The 27,084-nt window shown below is 43.7% G+C and overlaps 1 protein-coding gene across 2 annotated transcripts; it reads right to left on the reverse strand.

Moving 5' to 3' along the window:
* Window positions 1-949: 949 nt before the first annotated feature.
* Window positions 950-26,993, reverse strand: ppp3ccb (protein phosphatase 3, catalytic subunit, gamma isozyme, b). Of its 2 annotated transcripts, none has more exons than XM_037116754.1 (14): window positions 26,262-26,993; window positions 18,207-18,404; window positions 16,904-17,028; window positions 14,552-14,663; window positions 13,890-14,035; window positions 13,486-13,625; window positions 11,664-11,741; window positions 10,087-10,181; window positions 9,841-9,966; window positions 7,426-7,503; window positions 6,739-6,823; window positions 5,291-5,388; window positions 4,383-4,409; window positions 950-3,125 (listed from the first exon to the last, which is right to left on the reverse strand). In XM_037116754.1, exons 1-14 carry the CDS (start codon window positions 26,311-26,313, stop codon window positions 2,950-2,952), a joined length of 1,536 nt encoding a protein of 511 aa, XP_036972649.1. In that variant the 5' UTR covers window positions 26,314-26,993; the 3' UTR covers window positions 950-2,949. The 2 variants fall into 2 exon arrangements, with proteins under 2 accessions (XP_036972649.1, XP_036972648.1); XM_037116753.1 differs by having other exon boundaries at window positions 950-3,134; window positions 26,262-26,986.
* Window positions 26,994-27,084: the final 91 nt, after the last annotated feature.

Genomic DNA, 27,084 nt, shown 5'->3' on the forward strand with positions numbered 1-27,084 from the left:
TTCAAATCCTGCTGATGTTTCTCATCACTCACATTAAAATCACTCAAAAATCATAATGAGAGAAAGAATTTATGTTTTTTCTCTCTACAGAAAAAAAAAAGTCATGTGAAAAAAGAAGATTTAGGAATTTTTCTCTCCACTTCATTCTCCAAGTTTCCACCTATAAATTCTCTTTGTTTTCCCGCCGGATCAGAAAGTCAGAAATCACGAACACAGGAGAGATTATTCTGCTCAGGTTTGACCCCTCAGGGCTTCCGTACGTACGTTAAACCTGCAGATGTGAGATTTTAATGTTTCCTCCTGTTAGTTTTATTATAACGACTTTAACGGAGTCGTTTCTGTCAGTGCAGCTGTGAAACATCATCAGAACGGTCCGAGTTCTGATGAGTTCTGATGAGTTCTGATGACTCCAGGAGACAAACGAAGACAATTTTCACTTTACGTGAGATTGTCGATGAAAAAACGGATTATGTTGAAAATGAGGCATTTTTAAAGGATTGTATTAACGATATTAATATAAAAAACAGAGCTTTTTTTTTGCTGGCGTCCTTGTTACTCAAACACAAAGATCCTAAGGATGACGGACGTCTGCTGGCTCTGATCCGTCTGTAATGTTTCCTCCTCGTGTTTGTTACTACAGCTTCACACCTCCACGCTGCGCCGGTTCGTTCACACCTCGTCGTGACCGAGTGTGTAACGCTGCGATTGTGTTCAGGCCCACGGCTTCCTTTTCATCCTCATCAACCTTTTCTGTCTCTGCAGGTAATAATGTGGAGGGCTCGTGTTGCTAAGGAACATCTGGGCCCACACACGAGAGCGGCGAGCTGGAGATGTTTCAATGCCACTCGTCTCCTCGCTGGATGGAGCCGCACAAAGCAACACCTCCCACGCCGCCCGTGACTGGCAGCCGGCGTCCTTGAGCAGCATTCAACAGACACACAGGCAGCCCAACTTTTCTCTTTTTTATTTGAATGGAGTGAAACATCTACATAAATGAGAGGCCTCGCAATACATGTACTGACAAAAAAGTTCTCTCTTCTTTTTTTTTCAAATTTAGCTGTAAAAGAAAAAAGTCTTGATTTTTTTATCTTTAAACCGTTTCTGTACATTCTGTGAGATATGTTCTGAGAGCCGAACAGAAGTCAGAATGAGGCCTCGTCCTTCACCCGCCCACCTCCCGAGAAATGAACAACAAAACAGTCAAATCAAACCCACCCGGGTGAGACGCACCGGCGCCGACACCCAACACACCTCAGTCTCCTCCTGCTGCTGTCAGGAGGTTCAGACTGAAGCTGACGACAGAAACTCAGAAGGATCAATAAGTAACATTAATGCACCAAGAATCATCAAAGCAAAGGCAGGCGTTCATTAACTTACAGGACATGACCCAAGTTCATCTTTCTGTTTTAACTTCTCTAACAATTCGTTATATTTATTTCAAAATGTTGTTATATTTTTTTATGTATTCATGAATAAAGACGTTTATCTCTATATGGACGACTGAAGCAACACAAAGGCAAATGTGAGTTTCTGTTCGTATGATCCTGAAGCACCTGTTTTTTGTTTAAATGCACATTTGCGTTTCAAATAAACTAAATGATTATTTATTTTTGGTGCATTAAACGACGTATTTGCTTATTGAACCTTTTTTCTCGTTTCTTTTGTATTTTGTCAGTTTCAGTCGTGGTTTATTATTTTTGTAGCTTCACCATCGTTTCTGTTTCCGTCAGCGACACAAACTTCAGACTGGCTGAGTTGATATTTGGGGAACACGTGACGTCACTAAGGAAGTCTGGCGGGTCAGAACCGGCTCGTCCGCATCGTTTCATCCTGCAGCTCGTGACGAAGCTGCTTCAGTCTAAATATCAAGACGTACTCGATCTGAGAGCAGTTAGACGCTTCTTTCAGCACCGACGGCTCTGCGACTGTCAGACGGTCACAGCTGGACTCACAGAGATCAACAGATCTTCAGGTCAGAGTTCTTACAAACTGTCAGCGTTCAGTGACAGAAACACAGTTTAGTTTTCTCCCGTTGAACTCGCTCAGAATCATCGATCCTTCTTGTCATTCAATCACTAAATCTGAAAGCTCACTGAGTCCAAGTCGTGACGCTCCTCCTCACTTCGTCCTGATTTCGCTCACAATCCTCCCAGCATGCAAAGCTCTCGCGGCTGCAGGAGGCGTGTCCTCGACGGCGCTCTGATTGTCTGACCGCTCGTGTTAATTTTAACGCTGTGTCGGCTGTTTGTCATCAGAAGAGACAGAAACGACGTCTGAAGCCACAAAAACAGGAGCCGAGCTGCTCGACATGAAAACGTTGACTCGCGGAGCTTCGACGCCGCGAGTTAAGATTTTGTCCGTCAATAATAGTGACTGACTGTTATAATAGAGCGGAATAACCCTTTAATTCTCCCTCTTTCTCTCTGCACCCCCCCGCTCTAAATCTATGTGTTGTAAAAAAACAAACAAAAACAAAAAAAAAAACATCACATTGAAAAGAGGGAACAATTAAAATATACATAATTATATCATATAAATGTCAATACTCGCTCCTCAGAGCTCAGTCACACTATCATTGGCATAAGAAAGGATGGATTTATGCAGTGTGTGTGTGTGTGTGTGTGTGTGTGTGTGTGTGTGTGTGTGTGTGTGTGTGTGTGTGTGTGTGTGTGGGCACGAACACGGCGTCGTAATGAGCGTCACTTCCTCCCGCTGACAGAAAGGTGTCGTCCTCCCGGTTAGAAAATGATTCCATCCTGTTCAGTCTTAAACTATGATATTTAATCGATGATAAAATAAATTAAGCGTGGTGAGAGTCGCTCCGACTGAACCGCCTCTTCTCCTGCTCTGAAGGGAGAGAAGAGGGCAAGGGAAGGAGGAAGGAGGGAAGGAAGGAAGGAAGGAAGGAAAGGAAGAAGCAGGGGAGATGGGGGGGCAGCGGGGGAGGATTCAGGCCTGTGCGTTGGTTCCGTTCTTGTCCGGCGGCCCGGTGCTGGCGGGCAGGTTGTTGGGGGACGGGACGACCTCGTGCTGCTTGCTGTCGCGGCGCGGCGGCATCCTCTCGTTGATGCGGTCCAGACCTCGGGCCTCCTCGAAGCTCTGGATCTTGTGCTGAGGGTTGAAGCCTTGAATCGCTGCGAGGAAACACACAACGTATGAGAGACAAACTGACGGAATGTAACTGAGTTCATTCACTCAAATACTCGACTTCCAGTCCACAGAAACTTTAACTGTCCTGACTTCAGCTGCTCTGGACTCAGGACGTGAACACGGGAATCTTCAGGTGAGTTTGAACACAACACCAGATCAGTTTTAATCATCGTTTAGTGTGAACGCTGAACTCACTGCCTGCTGTCGCCTACTTCATTTATAAAATGTGTGAAGGAAACAGAACTGGTGGGTTCTGTTGAGTCTTTAACGAGTCTAGATGAAATATGTTCAGGTCAATAAATATCAGTATGTGTTAATAGACGCGTGTGTTTGTAACATCAGTCTGACTGAAGCTGAACGCTGTCGTCAGTCTGCATTAGTTCATAAATGATCGTTATTATCTGATCATGAGATTCCAGCTGATGAAGTTGATAATACAACACCAGGACGAGATCAATAACTTACAGAACCTGAACACTCTCCTGATTCTGATTCACTTTAGTTTCATCCTTCGTATTTAAAACTCTGAGATCAATTTAAACATTTCAGTGTTCACGACTCCTTCATCGTATTTTCTGAACAGAGTCATTAACTGGTGTCATTACTGGTACATGAAGTAATCAGACTACTGGGAGGAGAGAGAACTTACTTCAGAGGAGGACGAGGACAGCATGGAGACAAAGAAACAGACTTTCATTAAAGGGACATTTCACTGATATTAATGTGGATGAAGTTCATTTAGGCTCTTAATTGTTTTCTATGATGAGTCATTAACGTCTCATTAATCCTATAAAATAATGTCTAATACAGTCTTAGAGAAGTTTTCTCAACAATTTGCCTTCATTGATGGAAACAGAGTGGACACAATAATAGACAGGATCCATTATTTATCAGACTCTTTATAGATTTAACTAACAGTTCCTAATAAACTGAACACTGAGATACTAAAAACAGTTTCTCTGTTGGGTGAATTTTGAGATTCCTCCAGAACCACACACACACACACACACACACACACACACACACACACACACACACACACACACACACACACACACACACACACACACACACACACACACACACACACACACACACACACACACACACACACACACACACACACACACGCACTGACGCCTCGGACTCAAAGCCAGAGAAGCATCACAATAATGACCCAGACAGAGATACCAGGAGATAAGTGGAGATGGTAGAGATGGACGGATGCGTACCTCGTGCCTCTTCTGCCTCTACGGTGGCTGTGTAAGCGTGAGTAGAAGTGCCATGCCGAAAAACCAATGGAGAGAGAGTGGGAACGTTATATATCAATGCATTCAGTCAGTCACGTTATTCATCAATCAGTCAGTCTGTTAACATGTCATCAACCATCAAACATCCGCCCGCCCCCCCGCCAAACAACCAGGAAGTGACCACAGAGACAGACGTGTGAGTAGAGCTACATCATCCAATAACAACAACAACAACAACAATAACAATAATAATAATAATAATAATAATCATGATAATAATGATATAGATCAGGGTTTGTTAAAGGGATCAAATGTGTGGACATGTTTACACCATGCCGCCCAGGGTTAGCCTCAGTTAGCTCGGCTCAGCTAGCCTAGGATCAATACTTTATCTGTTTTTATTCACGACCAGATAAAGGTTCGATCAGTGAGGTCATGTGAGGAACAGGAAGGGGCGGAGCTACTAGAAGTCAAAAACTCCTTTAAATCTGCAGAAAGTGTTTAAATAAAGATGCGACTTCAGCTTCTTCAGTTTGAGCATCACTAAACTGTCTTTAAATAAATTTAAATGCTTTAAATTGTAGATTACTCCATATTGCTATAAATCTAAACACTTACATCCTGATAAACTTGATCAGTGTGTTTCAGTTAAAAGCCAGATATGATCCTGTGAGGCAGCTCCACTCTGTAAAGGGCAGCATGGTGGAGATGTTTGAACAGGCCGGTCCTTCAGGAGAGCAAACCTCTTGACATTTCCATGATTGTGTGTGTGTGTTTGTGTTTGAGTGTTAGTCTCTTGGTGTGAGTGCAGGCGCAGGGAGTTAGTGTTAGCTCGACTCCGTGTTAGTGTGTCCTTCCATTGTGCGATGCTCGGCTGCGTTCACACTCACCGCTTTCCAGAGATGGCCGACCTCCGGACAAAACTCCCAGAGGCAGCGTTCCTGTCGGGGTCAGACCCTTCAGCTGCAACACACTCTCATTCTCCTCTCTGACAACACACACACACACACACACACACACACACACACGTCAGCCTGATCAATAACCTGACAATCAACAGTGATTCAAATATATCCTGTGTTTTTGCCTCTGACAGTTAATGATCCATCAGAGCAGAATGGATCCATATCATCATCTTTAAGATGCGCCTTTATTTTGACATTTCCCACCTTCCCATGACACCTCCTTCATGAACATTACTCGTCGCCATGGCAACCGAGACAAACACGATTCAGATGTTTTCTCTGTTCTTGGGAATAATTCAGGAAATATTTTGGATTTCAGAGAAACCATCAGCTAACTTGTTGTCATGGCGACATCAGCGTCTCCTTGACTGATCATATTGAGCTGAATTATATATTATTATTATTATTATTATTATTATTATTATTATTATTATTATATACTTATAAAGATATAACTCTGTTAAAAGTTCTTGTTGGTAGTTATAATCATATTACAAAGTAAATCAGTATGAGATTGTCTTTGCGTCCTTTAAAGTTTAAGTTTATTTATTTGGTCTCAAAATGATTTCATGTTGTGTCAAAACGCTTTTAATCTCATGAGCCTCGTATTCCATCAGGTGTAAGTTACTGCAGAACTTTGTTTTTAAATCAACTGTTTCACTGTGAAGCTCCAGAAATATTCTGTAGACGTCATCGGAGGAGGAGAGGATGACTGGATTAACATGTTTGGGCGAATTGCTCCTTTAAGACCAACTAACTTACTGAATTTAGATGCAGAGTGCAGGACTGCAGGTAACTGAACTAATCCTGCGTTCGTTAAGTGAGCGTGGAGCAGGACACTCGTTTATCACTTCACTAAAATAAAACAATCTAACGAACACGACGTGTGGAGCTGCAGACGACGAGCCTGTGTTGCTTTTCTGGGCCTTAAAATAACTGGGAGACATTTTCTGAACGAGATCGTTGGTCATTAAAGGACAAATGATTGTGACACACTTCCACCAGATTAAAAGAGGACGCGTGTTACAGGAGGAGAAAGTCATTAGCCTTAAACTGAAGTGGAGCGACGCAGAAATATTACAAAGCTGAGGAGCAACTCTTCAGCAGCCTGCCGCCTCGAACACAACATTCCCTGTCCAACACGTTACAGTAAAGTTTTTACATCAAGTAAGAAACAAATCCTTCTTTCACAGCCAGGAAGGAAGTTTTCAGATGAATGAAATCAGACAAAGTGCTCAAAGACGTCAGAATAACTCTCAGCAGTGTGACAGGAGGATTTAAACCTCTGAGCTGCTCCAATCAAACTGACTGCCATCTTCAAAAACACTCATATTCATGTGAAATTCAACCCAACAATCAGAAGTAACACCCACCTGAGCACAGAGAAGACTCGGGCCATCTTTCCAATCGCCCGGATCTTATTTCTGATCACCTCCTTTCTGACAGCTGGAGCTCCACCTGAACGCCAAGAACGAAGACAGAAACAGAAACGACGAAAAATGTGTTTAACACACGAGTCGACTGTGGGCTCTGCGGTCAGTGGCAGAACGACGCAGCAGCAGAACCTCAGCTGCTCTCTGGTCAGCGCTGCAGCTTCCTTCAGGGTTTCATTTCCTCCTCAAACTGAACTGTGATAATTCTATTCAGTGATAAAGAAGCAGGCCAGTTTTTACACCGACAGTTTTCTATCTCAAACAAAACAAATGGGGATTCATCCGCTGCTGGATATAGTTCCCAACAAGTGAGTACAGTGATCTGAACCTTTAAAACATGAAACTTTATATTCGTATTGAGTGATTTTAAAGACAAACCAATGAGCCACAGACAGGAAGTCAGCGGCGGACCGACATGTTGTCACCTAACAGAAGATGCATGAAGGTGATAAACTGCTGTGATTCTGATCAGACGTGTCTGCAGGTTGTTCTTCAAGCGTCGCTATGAACCAGCTGAAACCACCAGCTCTGATAAACAGTTTGAAGCTGAGAAGGTTGAAACTTCCGCGAGCTTTTGAATGTATCTGTTAGCGACATGCTGGTGAAGAAGGTGTCACATCCTCTTACCCTCACACGTGTCGTCTCCCTCTGACATCAGCTCGTCGTCGGAGCAGATGTTCAACACGTTCACCAGCATCTCCGTCACTGTGAGAACACAACAACATGAGAAACACACACAGGAAAACATCCACGGAGCTTCACCTAATCTACAATAATCAGTTAGGAATATTTTCTTCATGAGGTTTTCAGGACTTGTGAAAGCCAAAAGAGATTCAGTTCACCGTCGTACGAGTCGTTCCAGTCCAACTCAACCAAAACACAGAACTTTTCTCACATCACTTCATTGTTAAAACTTCTGTAGAACTGATGGAACCTTGAAGTCAACATCGCACAAATATCTTCCCCCGACATCAAAACTGAATGTGAGATTACAATCAGTGAAGAGTTCTAATTTTAACAATGAAGGAGTAATATCGTAACATCTTTGAATTTTTTAATACACATACAACAAATATCAACACTTTCAGCAGGAAATTTTAAAAGATCTGCAGCAGATAAAAAAAATGACTTCCTGTTATTAATTTTAGTCATTTTGATTTTACTGTAATCATTCAGCAAAACACTAAATGAGAAACAAGTTGCCATAGTTTCTTTTGGATGTTCAGGACACATTTAAACTCAATCCAGTGAAAAATAAAAAGATTAAAGGACCAAACTTACAAAGATAATAACTTCAGTAACTGCAGGAGCTGTAGGACTGTCTCACTGATGGTCGAGGTGAGTGACACTGACAGAAACAATTCATCATTTCACATTTTCTGCTACTAATTAATCACCTAATTTTTGAAGCTGGTGTTAAATCAGTGCTAATTAAAATAATTTCCTGCTGCTCTCATTACACAGAAATACAACTGATCATTGTGTCGATGCTAACAGGCTAATCCTCACGTATCTCATTAGAGAATCTGCTAAAAAGCTTCATCAAACACATTAAAATCGTGTCGTTTGCTCCGTGAAATCAGTTTAATTCTCCTGAATATTCTTTATTATTAAACCTTCACGTTTCTCATTCTGAGCAGCGAGCCTCAAACGATACAGATGTTGAGATTCAAATCTCTCGTTAGCCTGACTGGACGTTTCCATTTATTGTACCATGTGTTTCACATCTGATGCACAGTGATGAATTTCATCTGATTACGATTTAAGACGTCACATGTTTTAATATCACGAGCTGACAAATCATCTCCGAGTCTCCCTGTGAAGTTTCAGACGAGTGTTTGGAGACGGACAGCGAAGAAGCTCCACAGAAAGTCTGAATGCATCTCGTGACAGAGCTTCAGTATCAGAGGAGGAACATCATGATGAGTTCTTTGTATATTGCGTTGTATAATTAGGTTTCATTCAGAGCCGAGCATCAGACAGAAAGAGCCAGCTGTTGTTTTTCAGCACGTGGGAAGAATTCAACTAGAAAACTGGAGCTGTGATGTGGACTCCTGTCTTAGATCAGGGATTGATTTGTTATTGACTTCAACATCTGCTACAACGTCTACAGGTGTTAATTTCCATCCAGAACACTTAAACACTCCGGTAACACTGCAGTTTTCAGCTGAAGCTAACGTCTGCAGCCGTGAAGAAGAAAATGAGCTCAGTGACTCGTGGTGAACTGAGGACGTGCTGCTGACGTTACTGTCCAGCTGATCGACTGTTTGGATGTTTGACTCTTTCAGGAAGTTGAGCTGCTGCGAGAAAACAAAACGTCTAACAGAACAACGTGTGATGAACTGCAGACGGATTCATGATTAGTTTTTGTAATGTTTGTGTCCTGAGGCGGGTCACAGTGTGTACAAGTCTGAACTTTAAATAATAAGAACTTTATTTATATTTACAACACGGTCTTGGTGAATACTCTCGTCTGATTGGCTGGAAGGTGTGAATAAACATTTGATAGACGGACACCAACAATTCAGGCGTCTAAGTTGTTCATTATCTCCTGATGATCGGCACATCGTCGAGTATTTGTTCTTTAGACCTAATCATGCAAAAACGCAGCTTTCCATCTGACTGCAAACAAATAAGTAAAAAACAAAAATAATAGACTGAAAAATAGGTTTGCTTGTAGCTTCTGTGTGGTCTAAGCTGAGAGTGAACGTTATTAAAACAGGTTTAGTGTTTCCTGGAAGTCGTCTGAGGAGGTTTATGATCGGCTGCTTTCTGTTTTTCCAACTTCGTCCACCGGCAGTGTGAATGGAGTGAACTGCTGATCATTCGCAGGTTTACCTGTCTGTCTTTACGAGCTAATTTCACTGTGACAGGTGTGTGAGATGCATCAAGATGAATCGTAATCAAATTAAAATGTGAGCTGAGTGCAGATTCCCACCGCTAACATCCGTGTTGACTCGTTTACAACCTCACCTGTTCCATAATGACTCTGATTAGCAGCATGTTGTCACACTGACTCAAACCGGCTGACAGGAGTCTCACCTTTCTCTCCGACGAAGGGCAGAGACCAGGTGAACACGTCCATGAAGTTGGGCAGCCAGTAGGGGTGAGGGGAGCAGTTAAACTGCCGGATGTTCATCACATTATTCTCATATTTCAGCACCGCAGCTGAGAACAAAAACACACACATTAACATTTTCTACTTCATGATGCGCTTCTTGTCTCCTGTTGCCAGGGCCTCAAGGTTTCAGCGCTGTTGCCATGGTTTCCATCCGTCACTTGTCTCACCTTTGTTGTTGTACACATCCAGGTAGTTGGGAGCAGAGAAGATTGTGATTAAAGAGGGAAAACCTGTCGTCTGACTTTTCCTGTACATTCGGTACCTGAGGGAGAGAGAAACACCTTTTACACTCACAGGTGAAGATTAAGACTTTATTGATGCGTCGCAGCAACACACACACACACACACACACACACACACACACACACACACACACACACACACACACACACACACACACACACACACACACACACACACACACACACACACACACACACACACACTTCATCCTCTGCAGACTGATGAATGAAACTTCACTTCAGACCTTTTCAACTGACAACCTGTGAGCCAAATGTGGCCCTTTAACAACCTCATCGCTGCACTTTGCTCAGTTTGTTAGTCAGCTAATTGGCTCATCCATTAGTTCCGTCTGTCAGGCACAACAACAGTCACATTCAGGGGTCAGATGTGTGTTTTCATCTGTTTTTCTGGTGATAACGATTTATTCACGTCATTTTCACGTAATAACAAACGCTTCAGAGACGACAGGAACATTTTCTGCGAGATCTCGTGGACACAAACTTTGTTTAAATAATATAAAATGTTTGACTGTTTTATAATTAAAACATTTGAGGCTGTTTAAGAAGACGAGAATTAAACTGACAACCTACCGAACAACTAAAGAAGTAAAAAGCAGCTTTGAGTTTTCTGTCTTTACTTTTGAACAGGCTGCTTTACTTCATTTGTCCACAAATCCATTTTTCACACTGAACATTTCTCATCGTAGTTTTTGACGATGACATGAGCGTCTGGAGAGTTCGACAGTATTTCCATCATGGCGGTTGTGGATACAACAAATCTGTGCTGATAATTAGCTTCTTAACTCAGAACCCGACTGATGAGTTGGTTGGAAACTGCTGTGAATGTGTCCTGATGTGAAAACTCTTTTTTAAACATCATAATGCTGAAAGAAATGCTTTTGCTTTAAATTCCCAGTGAGGTTTATTGTTTCAGTTTATAGTTAAACTATAAAATATATCTGTGAAGTGATTTAAATGATGATTACAAACGTGTGTGTGTGTAACCGACCGGCTCATCGATATCTGAATGTTTTTACTGCCTAATACAGACGATCAGACGGCTCTTCTACGTTTTGTTTGTGTTCGGAAAGATGAGATAAAAAAGACAAGATGACACATCAGAGATAATAAGAAAAGGACGAGATTATTATAATATTAAACACTATAATGTCTGGAGGATGAGAGACGTCTGATAAGGTCGTGCACTGCATCAAAAATCACTGTGTGTGTGTGTAAACTACTAAAAAAGGGCTTTAAGGTTTTAAAGGACTCGCCCAGCTCAGCAAACAGCCTTCATCATTTTCTCTCCGCTCACAAAACGATGAAAAGTATTTAGACAAGAACCTCCCGACCTCAGAAAGCACAGATCCTGAAGCTGTACGCGTATTTCATATATTATATTTGGTGAGCGGCTGGTTCCCTCGATGTGTTCGCCTTGAATCTTAATGACAATATAGTAAGAACACACACCATATTATAAAACAGTGAAGGAAACCACTCACCCTGCATCCTGGGCTTCATGTGCTCGTATTACAGACAACAGGTTATTGTTCATCAGGAAGTCACAAACTGCCGGGTAACTGAAAGAACACAGAGCTGAGAGTTATTACCAACGAACATCAGGAGACGTGTGCTGTCACACAGGAAGGTGCCAGTTTGGCCGACAGACAGTTCAGTTCCATGTTGTTCCAAATGTTCCTCCCACAGCTCAGCTGGTTCTGGTTTCTGTGACAGGAAAGAGCTCCAGAAGAACAAGAGCCGCTTTCAAGTGCTAAAATTAAAGATCAATTAAGGTCGAGGCTTTCACACTCAGGAGAGGCTGGGATAACATCTCACACACGAAGCTTCACTCAGGAACATGAACGTCATCCACCTGTTCACACCTGCCGTCCAGTGTGGGAGGAGACGCTACAGTAGACCGTGGTCATGCAACATCATACACGCCAAACACCATAAAACACAAAAGAAGAAGAAAATGGAGACCACAACAAATAAGACACAAAAGATATGAAGAAGACAACGGCACAGAAAGACGAAGACAACAGCCGAGACGAGAAGATGACGTGATAAGACAAAAAAAAACTAAGAAAAAGACGCAAAAGGTGACAACAAAGAAGAAAAAAGACAAAGATCAGGACTAAGAAGACAACAAAGACAGAAGACACAAAAGGAGGACAATGAAGACAAAGAAGAAGACAGCAACGAAGAAGACATCAAAAACAAAGACAAGACAAAGAAGACAGCAGCGCAAGAAGACGAATAAAAAAGGATGAGACAGAAGAAGGAGCGAGGCCGGACCGACATGTACAAGACGTTTCTATCGTTTCTGTAAGGAGCTGTTTGAGTCTGCTGTCTGTTCTGGGACGTATTCAAACCGTTAGTAAGAAGTTAGTAATCAGTGAGCTCTGGTACAGACTCTGAAGACTCTTCTACAATAACTCTGACAGGATGTCTACTCCATGTGACGCACAACAAACTTCTTCCTCCATGACTTTGATTCAGACATCAGCCCGACACGTGTGAGACCAGCTGCAGGTCCGACAGCAGCTCATGGTTCATGAACCTAAAGAAACCAGGAACGATCTGGACGGGCTTTAATACCGGCTCAGAGCACAACCAGCCAAATAAAGCGAAGACAGTAATCACTGACGGATCTATTAGAGGCGTTAGAGGAACACAGCGTTTAGTGTAATTTCCTGATGAATCATTTAAACGCTGTGCTACTAAAACAAACTAACGCAGGATGAAAGAGGCTTTAGAGCAGCAGCTGCTCTCCCCTCACGCTGACCTCCATGTGGTGTCAACACTGCAAATTCAGTACAAATATTAAGACAGAGCAGAGAATGCTAATATTTATTTTCAGTATGTGTGTGACAGCGGATTTAACCGGCGGTCACTTATCCAGAGATAAGCCATTGTTTGTAAAAAGCTTTAATCAGCTCAGATTAACAGAGCGAGCTGCTTTTTGTCTGTTTTTAAAATGTGGAAACATTTCCAGCAGCAGAGAGAAAGACGGAGAGACGGAGAGACGGAGAGACGGAGACAGAGAGAGAGACAGAGAGAGAGAGAGACAGAGACAGAGAGAGACAGAGAGAGAGAGACAGAGAGACAGAGAGAGAGACAGAGAGAGAGAGAGAGACAGAGACAGAGAGACAGAGACAGAGAGACAGAGAGAGAGACAGAGAGAGAGAGAGAGACAGAGACAGAGAGACAGAGACAGAGAGACAGAGAGAGACAGAGACAGAGAGACAGAGAGAGAGAGACAGAGAGAGAGAGACAGAGAGAGAGACAGAGAGAGAGAGAGAGACAGACAGACGGTCGTACCTGTAGAAATACGAGCAGCCTCTCACGCTGTTGTGGCAGAAGTGTTCCTGGGTCTTTTCTGAACCGTAGTCCTCCCCCGGGTCCGACCACAGCAGGTCACACATCGGCCCGAACGCTGGAGGCTCCTTAAACCGGTCCAGCTGCAAGAACACACACACACACACACACCGTTTACATTATGAGACGAACACATGCTAATTCTGCAAGTTGTCCATTCCTGTAATTCATACACTGCTGCTCTACACGTCTCTACGAAGTGTGTCACGTTTGGTATTTGAATAAAGAGGATCTCCGTCTCTTCGCTCTTCATGAAAGGCTTCAAGCTGCGACAGCTACTCGATTAGTGGGCAACTTGGTTTGAGTCCAGGTTCTGTGATGTCAGCTTGTCCACTGTGAATATTTACCTTCCGTATGTCGTCCAGGCAGGTGACCTCGGGGCTCAGGCCTCCGTGCACACAGAGGAACTGCTGGTTGAGGAGAGCAGCCAGAGGCAGGCAGTCGAACGCATCCATACAGGCATCATATACACGCTCCGAGTACTTTATTTTACCTGCAGGACACACACACACACACACACACACACACACACACACACACACACACACACACACACACACACACACACACACACACACACACACACACACACACACACACACACACACACAGATATCAAACTAGACACTAAAACAGCAAGCTCAGGACAGGACAGGAGTGTTTGTGTCCTCAGTGTTAATTAGTTCCTGTTCAGACCAACATCCCTCCTCTTGTGAACATAATGGGTTTATCACCAGACTCCCTTAACAAATGTGTCAGTTTAGTGAGTTGTTGAGTTGGAGACACTTTATAAACTCTGTGAAACTCTGTCTCTGACTCATTCTGCATTATTTGGACCTTCTTGTAAATTCAGCAAATCTTTCTACATGAACTTCTTTCTGTCTTTGAGTAGAAACATGTCTCAACAGTCTGTTTGTCTCAGTGATGGTTGTGTATATCATGTGGTCACTCAGGACGGACGTTATCACCGGGTCTGAACAGAACCAGACACTGTTTCACGGCTTCTTACACTCCTGTTTGAAGGTGAAGTACTCTGTGAGGTGCCGGCACTCGTGGTTGCCTCTGAGGAGGAAGAGGGTGTTGGGATGGTTGATCTTCAGAGCCCACAGGTACAGAACACACTGCAGACACACAGACGGAGAAGAATCAATCAGAAACACTTCATCTGATCACTGGGAATTCATCATAGAGCTGACAAATCAATACTGTCAGTGATGTGAAACTTGATATGACCTGTTCATCCTGATTACTGAACTGGACTCCCCATCATTACACACTCGTCTGACCACAGTTATGATGCAGGTCTGTTCTGAAAGGGCTTTGTTTGGATGGTATTATCAACATGTGGCTGTGGCTCAGAGGTAGAGCCAGCGCCTTGTAATCAGGAGGTTGCGGGATCGATTCCCCTGGTCTGCATGTCTAACTGTCACTGGGCAAGATACTGAACCCCAAACTGCTGCTGACGTGCTGGTCGCCACCATCAGTGTGTGGCTGAATTACTGTAAGTCACTTTGGACAGAAGCGTCTGATAAATGTAAAAGGTCAAATACGGAGCTGAACGACACTTTACTCAGTTCAATTCTAAGCTTCTTTATATCGATCAGTATCAGCCCGTCTCTGATCTGTGTGAACATCCAGTGTGACGATGATGACTCTGCATTACAACAGGAAGTGAAGAGGACACAAGAACAGGCAGCGCTGAGACTCAGAAACGACTTGCTGATAATATCACAGGGATCGAAGTGGTTAAATCAACCCGACAGAACGATCTGGTCACAGTAACGGAGTAACCAGTCGTCCTTATCAGTGTGTTCAGAACTGTGTGGATGGTTTTAACAACATGTTCTGTGACAGCTGATCAGTTTCTGCTCGGTTTCATGTGCAGTCCTGATGTTGAAGCATCTGGTCTGTGGTCACACGCTGCTGCAGGTGAGCAGAGAACAATGAACGCCTCATGAATCTAAAAGCTTTATTCTGGTGATTTCATCACATTCTGCCTCTGAGTATTCGTGTTTGAGGAGATAATCGACTCCTGAATGTGTATCTGTGATCATTAAGCAGCTCCTGCACGACTGAAGCACAGCGAGACCGACGCCGTCATCCGTCACCTCCAAACAAACAGTCTTTTCAGCTGCCAATCATTTGTGCTGCATCAAACCACCTGTTTCAATTAAATGTTGTTTTTCTGTTCCGAAGGCGTCGACGAGGAGTCGGCTCTGATCCGAGCAGCTGTTCATTAGCAGATCACAGCGGAGCCAGAAGAACGACATGAACACTGTAGAAATGCCTCCGTATCATCACATCAGTCGCTATGATGCAGGAAGTGACCCGTACAACTGTTTCACATGGATCAATACGACAACGTGACTCATCTGGGTTCATTTTCATTTCCAGTCAGTCAGTATTTCACTTTAAAGTCAGAATCTCTGTTAAAGTGTTTTTATCACACATCCTGCTCCACGTCTCCCCGTTACACCAGAATCAGGCCCGACGGGGCAAATAAATTTTAATGATATTTTAGAGTTTATAATTTTCTGGAACATCATTAAAAAGGTTGTTGACTCATGTTGCACTCGGCAGTATATACTAACATTTGTCAAATCAACACTTTCTTTATTTTGATGACAGCGTCGTGGAAGTCTAAAAAGAAGAGTGTTGCTCCGAACATGAAGGTCCCATTTTCAACATACGGCTTTGATCAACACACTGACAGTCGCTGGTCACAGAGAGTATGAACACTGATCCAACACTGTGGGATTTGATTCACAGCTTCATTCAGACTCTGTTGGATCCTGAACTGGAACATGTCGACCAACACTGAGAGCTGTGACCTGCACTCATCAGGTGGTCCGAGGCTGTCGGAAAACGTGTTTGAGGATAAATGACTTCTAAATTAATCTGGTTCAGTGGAGCGTCTGCTCCTCCAGAATGTATCTGACCCTGTTTGAAGCTGGATAATGGAGCTCTGTGTGGCGCAGACGGAGCTGTGAAGATCGTGTTCCAGGATATCCACTAATCCTAACAAGGAAGCACGACAGCAGCCAATAAAAATGTCATGCCATCCACAAAACACACCCAGTCCTGCCCTCAGAGCGCCCTGGGAACAGGACGCCGTCTGAGGCTGAGGCAACATGCGAGGCGTGTGTGTGCACGTACGCTTGTGTGTCTCAGTGTGTGTGTGTGTGTGTCTGGGTGGGTGGGGCGCACAGTGTGGCAGTCAGGAGGCCGAGGCAGCAGACAGTGAGCCTTTCATTTCTTACCACTATTCAAAGAGCTGTGCAGAGCGACGTGAGGCCGAGCAACAGGCAGAATGTCAAATGTCAGACAAAATGTCACAAACACAAACGAGGCCGCCGCCTACCTCGATGCTGAAGTAACCTCGGTCCACGTAGTCACCCAGGAACAGGTACCGGGTGGTGCTGGGGGAGCCGCCCACCTCGAACAGCTTCATCAGGTCGAAGAACTGTCCGTGGACGTCTCCACACACTGGACACACAAACGCAACATTCAAGGTTATTCTAGTCATTTTCTCACATTCGGTCTCTGGTGAGGATCTGTGGCAGCAGGATCCATCAGGCTCGGCAGTAGATTCACTGCTCCAACTGTAATCTGGACTCCAAAACAGTAATGATGCTGTACTAAATCTAAATGAGACTGAAAACATTGTGTAAAACATTCTTATCTCCACTGAGGAGGGTTTCTGTGAGTGAGTACAATCTGATGCAGATTATTTTTAGTACATATTAATCTGCCCAATATTCAATTGATTTAGCATTTGGAGCATGAACTCAAATATTATCTTAATGTCTACAAAATAGAGAAAACTCCTCAGGACGGTTGATGAAGTACAAGTTCACATTTAAATGTGTCATTTTGTTGAAAACCAAAATAATAATCACTTCACCGTCAAGACAAATTAAACATGTATTTGAGAAGTTGCAATCGTTTCCTTTATGTTAACTACAATAATCAGGGCTGCAGCACACTATTGTATTGATCATCGATAAATCATTTTCCAGATTAACTTCTTACAGTCAGTTTCTGTGCAGATGAAAACAACAAACAATCGTTCAGAAGTGAAGAATATCATCCACATAATGAAGTGTAATATGTGAGAAATGATTTGGTCGTTAGCTCCAAAATTAGGAGAGAAACTGGAATTTGGTTGTATTTTTGTGTTTATAAGGAAAATAGGAGTCACAATATTTCCTTTCTTGACATTTCAGCTCCTCAGTTACAAAGTGGTATTAGGAGCTAGCTGGTTAGCATGCTAGCTTCGGTACACAGACGTCTTTGACAGAACATCAACACTGTTGTTCCTTCACTCTGATAATGATGTTCAGCTCACTTTTGAATGTTTTGAACTAAAATTCAGACCATGTTTTTCGAGTGGCAGAGAAAGAAGACAAAACAGAGGAAACTATGGAAACAATAAGTCAGAGAGGACGGAGCAGACGCTGATATAAATAGTCGGAGGGCAGAGGGTGGAGGGTTGGATACCTAAGCTAAGCCACATGTCAGAGAGGGCAGCTGCTGCGTCTGCGACAGGGTGGATCTGTGAGTCCGGCTCAGTTTCCACAGACCACACAGACGTCTTTGTCTCGCTTCACTCTCAGTCTGAGGGGAAATCCGTTTCTGATAAGATAAAAGAGTCGGGGCTTCACCTGTGATGGGAGCTTCCACTTCCAGCATGCATTTCTCCTGGCGGAGGATGGCGGCTCCCTCGTTGATGATCCGGAGAGCCGTCTCCTCCTCCAGCCGACCCTCCTTCACCAGATGGGCCTTCAGCACCTCCACGCTGGGCCGCCCGTCCACATACAGGTCTTTGACCGACAGGCGAGTACCGGGAGGATATGGCACCGCTACAGAGAAACAGATGCACACACGTTGGTCTGTTAACAGTGTTTTCTTAATTCAGCAACAAACACACAGTGTCATAAACACAAAAAACCAGTGACAGAATGGAACCAAGTACATATACTCAAACACTTCACTTTAACATGATCCTGACACAACTGTACTTTGACTTTTTCCATTTTCTGCTACTTCATACTTCCACTTCACTCCATTTTGGAGGGAAATATTGTAGTAATTTGATTCCAGCCTGAACTTTTTAGACTGCTAGCCTCCACTTGATGGGCACCGTAGCTTGTAATACTCAATATAACCAGGGGACAGCATATCTTCAGAGCAAGTTCAGCTGCTGTTAGCTAGCTAGCTCAGTTAGCCGTGCATCTAGTGGTCCAGACTGGGAGCTTGGAGTATCATGGTAGTGTTGGTGTTTCCACCACCAGCACAGCAGCTGAGGACCAGGAGGGGCTGCGGCTAAAAGGTTAGCATGCTAACTTCAGTAGATATTCCTGCAACACAACTCACAGACGTCATGATTTAAATTGTGTTACATCATCATTTTCATTTTTTAATTCTGTCAACTAAAATTCTCACATATTGCATCTTTAATAAACCTCAACAGTCACTTCCACATTGGGTGGTTTTATTCTACACAACCTGGTCACGGACTTTACAACCTTATTACTGCTAAGCTGTGATGTAATCAGTGTTGGACAGCTGAAAACAGTCGACACTGATTTGAGAATAATCATTCGCCCAGACCTCCACCTACACTGAACCGTCAGCAGCAGTCAGTGAGGTCTCAGAGCTGCACAGTTTTCAATCTGCATGAATCAGCTCACAGTAAGTGAAATTCCTCGTACAGTCCGTGACGACATGTTGAGGCTCGACCTGAAGACAAAGGAGAGCAGTTTGGCAGCACAAACCAGCCCCTGGAGGAAATACCAAATAGCTGAATTCCTGGAAAACACCATCTTCTCACAGGGAGGAAGCCTGGACGAAGACGTCGAGCCGCAGCTGAATTCTTTCAATAATCTGAAGTGTTTTACTCATGACTGACATCATTAGCAGCATCTTAACGAGCTTAAATTCACTGAAAATGAGAATGATTGTTTCAACTACTGTCAGCTAATGTCTGTTTTATTAGCTTCATGCATGTTGGAGAAAATCAGAGCTGAGATAGAATGGAGAGTCTCAGTTACTGCTGCAACGAGCAGCCGATAAATTGATCAAAAGACAATCCATCATCTAATGTTGGTTCCAGCTTCTGAAACGAGACGATTTGGTGGTTTTCTTTGTCATTTCTGTTTTGGTCTGTCGTTTGGCCAAAAGAAGAAATGTGAAGCCGTCACTTTGGACTCAATTCACAGACTAAACAATTAAACCTTTACTCACAGAGAAGCTTTTCCTTCTTCTCTTTTCAAACGGCTGAGCTGCCAACGAGAAGCTTCCAGGACATCGTAGTGAGAACGGCTCTACACGTTAATGTAAAATAAGACTGTGTGCTCAAGTGTCGCAGCTCTGACGACTCAAAGCTGAGACTGGACTCTGCAGCGAAGTGACACTCAAAACAGGTTATTTTAAGATATGCAGCACAGAGTTCTTCATTGTCTACAGTGTGCAAATAATGGCCTATTTTAAGACGCAGAAACCACATACAAATTTCTCAGTTGGGTCAGAATGCAAATCAGGTGAAATACAATGCAAATGAAGAGGCGTCACCATTCTCCACTACATGACTGGATTTCACTTTTGATGAAGAATTTTGAGTCTTGATGGCTGTCGTTTACATCACTCGGTCCAGTCTCAGTGATCCAACAACAGACAGAGTCAGTTTGACGGAACTTGTTAAATTGCGTCTTAATGATCTGAAACATTTAAAGATGCATGTAGAACTCAGTGGGACGTTTCTACTCTGATTATTTTATGCACTGTTCTGTTTTCTTAGCGTGTTTGGTATCGACAGCAGAGCATCATCTCAGACTGTCAGCTCCTGCTGCAGTTTACATTCATTAGACAACACGTTGAAACAGCATCATTAAAAAAGACTCTTGCATGATAAGAGAAGCTGATCTGGTAGTTTCTGTGAACAAACTCTGATTCTGTCAATTAAAAAAGAAAATGAAAATAAACCCAATTCTCTGACACGTCAGTCAGCTGATCGTCTTCATCACACCGCTGTTTAAAGATGATCTGCAGATAATTATTCATCCTGATCAGTATTATTATTATGTAATATCATATATGATTATATCTCACGGTGAGGAGGTCGTTCAGCAGCAGCTCCACTGAGCAGCTGTCACATGACGAGCTGCAGTTAACAAGTTTTTTTAATTTCCCCTTTGCTCGACCTGTTTAACCTCAGCGCGTCGTCACACTGATGATGTTTGTTTCACCTCTGATGGTTATACTGTGTTTGTCTGAAGCTGCTCTAATATTGATCCTGCTCATGTTTGCTGGTTAACCATCCAGAGAGGAAGAGAAACGCAGCAGCAGCAGCCTGTCTGATAGAAACTCTCACTGTTTTGATTATATTTGACTGGCTGCAGGCCACACAGCTACGGTGGCCAACAGGGACAAAGTTCAACAACAAGCAAACTTCAAAGTGGTATTAAAATTATTCCTGAAAGACTTTAACTAACTTTTCTTCTATAAATGAATCCTTCACTTGGCAGGTGAATGTTTCCAGCCCTGTTTGAAACCGGAGTTGTATTTAAGCTGATTAAACTGGCGTCTGGTGATCGAGCGTGTTGGTGCAGTTATTATTAAAGTTTCTCTCCGTCCCAGCGCGTCTGTCGTTGATTATTTGAATACCACTTCCTACAGCATCTGTGACGCCTTGTTTCACAACTCTGCTCTTTGTTTCCTCTCGTCAGAAACTAGACACTGGCTTCCTAATCATTGTCCGATCACACAGCTGTGTGAAGCCCGACTGGTTTCAAACAAACGGAGCTGCCGCTGATGAACCAGTTCAGGAGGAGCGACGTGATTGGCTCAATGTGTGCGACCTGGTTTGGTTTCAGAGTTACACACTAAACTAGACCACTGGGCCGAAGTGTCTTCTGAAATACTTTCTGAATGTGGAGGTGTGCGTGGTTTATGAGCTCATCCTACTTGAGCTGCAGTTATTACTTTAATACACCGTCATCTGTCAGTATGCAGTGAGGTGATGTATAGTCATTTCATGCACTTCAGCAAAGACACTCACAACCGGCTTCAAGTGCACCACATGATCTGTGATGTCTTCAGGCAGATACATGAACACGAAGCACCAACCTGCTCAACAATCACAGCAAAACATCAGATTCTGACCAATAATCATATTTCAGTTGTGATTATTGACTATAAATTCAACATATGACTGTACAAAACATTTAAATAATCAAAGTGTGGTCACTTCAAACATCACCTGGAGACTCTGATCTTTAAAGGACTCACTAACGGGGAGCTTTTAATGGAAGTTGTAGAAAGTGAGACGTGTTTGTAACTCAGTTGGTGGAACCACTTTAATAGCACTGTTTGGATCGAGACAAGCGTGTCTTCATATCGGTCTGAATAATCCCAATATGACTGTAGTTGATCAGATCGTGCAGAGAGAGCCACTAACAAACAGCGATGTGGAGATTTTTGTACCATGAGTCAGAAAATGGGAGAAAACTTTAGAGATGATCAACCAGCAGCTGCTGCAGCGACATGTTCAGCTCTTAATGCTCCGCTTCGCTTTCTATCAGTGTGACTGCTGTGTAACGCGGTGACTGAGCCGGGCGAGTAGCAGCTCGCAGCAGAGTGTCATCACAGGACAGGGCCCACGACGGAGCTCCACAGTGGGGCCCACGACAGGCCAGTGGACGTGCTGCGTCGTCAGGTCCAGCTCCATCAATCATGGATGAGGACAGAATCATTACACATGCCAGCCGGACTGATTCGATTACCATCGGTAACTAAGCCAGAAGGCCAGAGCAGATCCATCGGTGCACACACACACACACACACACACACACACACACACACACACACACACACACACACACACACACACAGACTAGGTTCAACAGGATGCTCTGCGCTGCTGCAGTGTCAGGGAGAAAAGGGCAGCAGTGATGAACCTGAACCATCAGGATCATCAAACCACTGATCAGACGATTGACAGAAAGTGAATAAATAAGAATTTGAATCAGTTTAGGGATCGTTTGGTCTATAAAATATCAGAAAGTAGTAAAAGACCATCAATGTTGGCAAGAACATGAGCTGACATCTTCAGTCGTCTCATTCTGTCCAACAACAAAACATTTAGAACAATTAATAACTAATATGGCTGCCAGCTCATCTGCAGTCAATCGTTTCACCTCAAATTCTAATATGTCATTAATAAAAAGGCCACAACACTCGCTGCGTCTCCTCTGTGATGATCTGAAGCCTTTCTTTAATTACAAACTGAGTCCACTCGAGCAAACAACACCTGAAGCTCTGAACGTCAACGTGAAATTAACTATTATCCATTTCAGATGTCTATGAACAATTAAAGTCCTTCTGAAAGCTAACGAGCAGATAATCTGATAATGAAAGCAACGAGTAGCAGCAGCTCGAGTGTGTTAAAAACCATGTTTGTCTTCTCTGAATCATTAACTATCTCACAGCAGACACAGTCAGCCTCACTTGTACAAACTTCCCTCGGGCCAACGACAGCCATGCTAAACATCTGTGATATCATCACAATGTAAAGTACACGGGCAGAGCGGGAACTTGTGGGGGCGGAGTCAGCAAGAGAAGCTCACCTGCACATACTCAGTCAGACGTGCGACCAGGAAGTAAACCTGGAGGCTTAAGAGGGCAGCTTTAATGAAGTAATGCTCTCCTGAAGCTTTACACTCCTGAGCCTTCCTAACACACTGATCCTATCATACATGTCACACACACACACACACACACACCTGCTGCTTCACTAAAACTAAAACACAGTGCCGACTCGAGGCGATGAGCAGATTATTTCATGGAAACGATGTTAATTACAGTGAGCGTCACACTGCGAGGCTGCATGACGTTTGTGGTTTTCACGTTTAACTAAATCTAACAAGGATTAACAACATTTTATACACTGAAGCTGTAAACTGATCACACGCAGCGACGTGCTGATGTGAAATATGTTCATAACGCTCACATCAGGACAGGAGACATTTCTGTCTCATAATTAAATGAAATTCAGTTAAATCTAAACAACAGACTGATTGTCAGAGCAGCAACAGAAGCTCCACAGTGGAGAAGAACTGACCTGAGACCAGTTTCAAACAGGAGACAAACAAATGTTCAGCCGATTCAATTCAACTATTGATTAATCTGATGATGATTATCACAGGTAACATATTAATCGTTGAATCTGTGAAACATCAAATTAAAGTGAAAAACTGAAGTGACTCTTCATTTACTGTCGTCTTCACTGAGGAACAAAGAAAAGCAGCAAATCTGAGAAATGTAAAAACTAAAAACTGACTAATGGTCCCAGTTTGAAAACTTCATTTCTTCACTGATAAATGCAGTTCAGCTTCTGTTTCTCTCTCCACTTCTGTCAGTGTTCACACTCTCTCTCTTTCTCCAGATGAGACGACATTTATAAATTATTAAATCAATAATCTGACAGAATTTAAGCACAGTCTCAGGTTACTGGATCTATTCTAGCTTTTAATCAGCGGCTCCAGTGCGATCACACATCCTGTTGTACAGTCAGTGTTCAGCCTGAAGTCGATCTGACAGGATCGTCATTAAACCCTCCACAACACCTCGACGTGTTGGCGAGTGACAGAAGAGGAAGTAGACTCAAACATCTTTCCCCATAACTGACACGCGTCTGCTGGACCTGTAAACTCAAACAGGCCTGCAGCGTCCTCAGAGACACGACGGTCAAACTCTGCTTTACTGCAACAAATCATATCGACTTTATTTCACTGTGATGTTCAAACATGGTGCCTCCACAGCAGAGCTCGACCAAGACCGATTATTACAGATCAAGGAGACCGAAAACTGATATTTAGGACTGATATGAATTTACAGTAAAAGAATAAAACTACAGTTTTCTCAAGTATTCTTCTGAAGTACAATGTTCAGGTACTTTCCTTAAGTATTTCTATTTCCTGCTTCTTCATTTACCTGACAGAAGAATCACTGAAACAGATCGTCGGTCTTTCGTTATGTCATCGTACTTTGAAATGATCAGAATCGTTGATTCACCAGATTAACTGAACTTCTGATGGTTCAGCGTGAGCGGCTGATGTGTAGGTTTGCTATGACATCACTTCCTGCCTCCCCCCCAGAAGAGACGGGACGGCCCTCGTGGTCGACCGTACTGGTGTTGATCCACTTGCTGGTCACAGCATCAAAAAGGTTGAAAACCTCAGTGACTCACTAACGTGTTCCAGTGACAACAGAAAACAAAAGTGATCAGACAGACGAGCCGGATCACTGCGTCCTGTATGAGAAGATTATTGTCCACTTTAACTAATTATTGTGTTATTGGAGGATAAGAGGTTCTGATACAGTCACACCAGGAAGGCTCGGACCGGCTGACCTGCAGGATTAACAGAACCACACTGTTTGGACAAACAAAAAAACAAAAAAACAAAAAGAAAGCAGGAAAACTGAACATTTAACCAGCTGAAAAAAACACAAACTGATTAATCAGTTAAAAAAATAGTTATAAATACCGATTGATTTAATAGTTGAGAATGAATTGATGAATCGTTGCAGCTCAGATGACGCAGTGACGGGTTACTGTCACTCCATGAGTCTGATCACTACGGAGAATAAAGATCGACACTTTGCAGAGGGAATTTGGTAGAAAAACCTAATTGGGTCACAGAATTTGGTGCAACATTGGTGTCACAATATGGAGCTCAGAAATGATTCCCGCCAGAATAAATCGTCCTTCCAACAACCTGACAGGAGTGTGTGTGTGTGTGTGTCTGCGCATGTGTGTGTGTGTGTGTGTGTGTGTGTGTTTTTGAGTGTATCTGCACAAACACCTGAACCAGCTGAATTTTGGCATTTTAGGGTTGAGACTAAAACGATAACTATCAATCTGCTGATGATTTCCTCAGTTATTCAAATGATCGTGTAGAATATCAGAACCGATCATGTCAGAGAATGTTAATTAATCGATTATGAAAACGGCGATTGATTAATAAACTGCCTGACTGTGTTGAACCTGGACTCATGGTGTCCTGAGGGAAGTGTCTCTGCAGCTGCTTTAATAAAGACTTTCTTGTCTTCAGAAAGTCATTTTCGAAAGGAAAAAAAAAAACAGCTGTTGGAAAGGGAGGGGTTGTTTAATCAGGCCAACACACACACACACACACACACACACACACACCTCCTGCATTCAGTGCAACACTGCAGCGTTGCTTTCACATCCACAACCATTAAATGTTGCACCACACGACGTTTATGTGCCCCACACCGAGAGGTCCCGCCATGAGGGGCCGCGGTCGGGCTGCAGACCGGATCCAGGTGAACCTGAACCACGTTAACGGTTGAATGTCAAACGCAGAGCTGACATCTGGCGCTCCGGACAGCTAAGCTAACCCGCTAACTCATTAGCAGTCGCTGGATTGATTAACTTGCACCGCCCGGCTGCCTGACCCGTCCCCCCGGGGCGGAGAGGCGGCGGTCAGTACCGGGATCCACCGGGATCCATCGGGCTCGACCACAGAGAGAGAGAGAGAGAAAAAAAGCCCCGAGTAAATTAACTGTTAGCGGGCTGATTGACATCCAGCGGCGCGTTCAGCTGCCCTGCTCACATTTAGCCAACTAGCTGTGACAGCAGCCCCCGTTAACTTCCTGACCCGTCAACAGAAAACAAAGAGAAAAATGTCTCATACCTTTGATGGGTCGCTCCGTGGTGGACAGTTTGTTTTGGTCTTTGGCCGACATCCTCCCTCCGGGCGGGCTGCGGGTCGGAGAATTCGCTAAATTCCTGCCTAAACTTGATAAATTCCTTCCTAGCTAGCTAGCTAGCTAGCTGGGGTGAGCTAGCCGCGCTAGCTAGTTATGTGTCAGCAGCAGCGCTTCGCTCCGCAGACTGTGCGACCGAGCCGAGCCGAGCCGAGCCGTGCTGAGTTAAACCTGGCGGGGGAAGGGAGAAGGGGGAGATGTCTTTAACTAACGAATTAAAGCTTCTCCTGTGAGCCGTGCTCTGCGCTGCAGTGATGCCGAGCCGCTGTCAGTGGGTGTCGGATGAATCGATGGTCCAGGAAACGGCCCGGCCGCCACCGATGATGCCTTCAGGAGCAGCGAGCAGTGCGTCAGATCATATCTCAACTTTATCCCTTTATTCTTGGACGAGCTGCATCTGTTACAGGCCGCTGGGCTCTGCTGCTCTGTCGTGATCCGATGTGTCGTCCAGACCCTCTGTCGGATTACAATAATCCGCCGCAAGCGGATTTCCTACAACACGGCTCAACGCGGGGGGCTGTGGGTAGTGTAGTATTAACGCGAGGCGTTCACGGTCCGCTGAGCCGCGTGTTCACTGCTGTCACATCAGATTCAGACTTCATGTTTCATGGAGATTATCAGTGAAAAGTTGATGTGTGATCGTGTTTCAGTCTAACAAACAGATACTCAGAGAGCAGTGGAGGTAACTGATTACATGTGTTACCACAGTTACAGTCCGTTACTTCACTGCGTTACAGAGGGAGTAACGCA

Source organism: Acanthopagrus latus, chromosome 12 (assembly GCF_904848185.1).
Source record: "Acanthopagrus latus isolate v.2019 chromosome 12, fAcaLat1.1, whole genome shotgun sequence".
Taxonomy (NCBI): domain Eukaryota; kingdom Metazoa; phylum Chordata; class Actinopteri; order Spariformes; family Sparidae; genus Acanthopagrus; species Acanthopagrus latus.

Bases quoted from the DNA above. Each gene is read 5' to 3' on its own strand.
- ppp3ccb (XM_037116753.1), bottom strand. From the start codon at position 26,313: ATGTCGGCCAAAGACCAAAACAAACTGTCCACCACGGAGCGACCCATC. The intron at 13,626-13,889 runs GTAAATATTCAC...GTGTTCTTGCAG, and splicing joins GCCTGGACGACATACGGAAG to CTGGACCGGTTTAAGGAGCC. The intron at 11,742-13,485 runs GTACGACCGTCT...GTGTTCTTTCAG, and splicing joins GGCTGCTCGTATTTCTACAG to TTACCCGGCAGTTTGTGACT.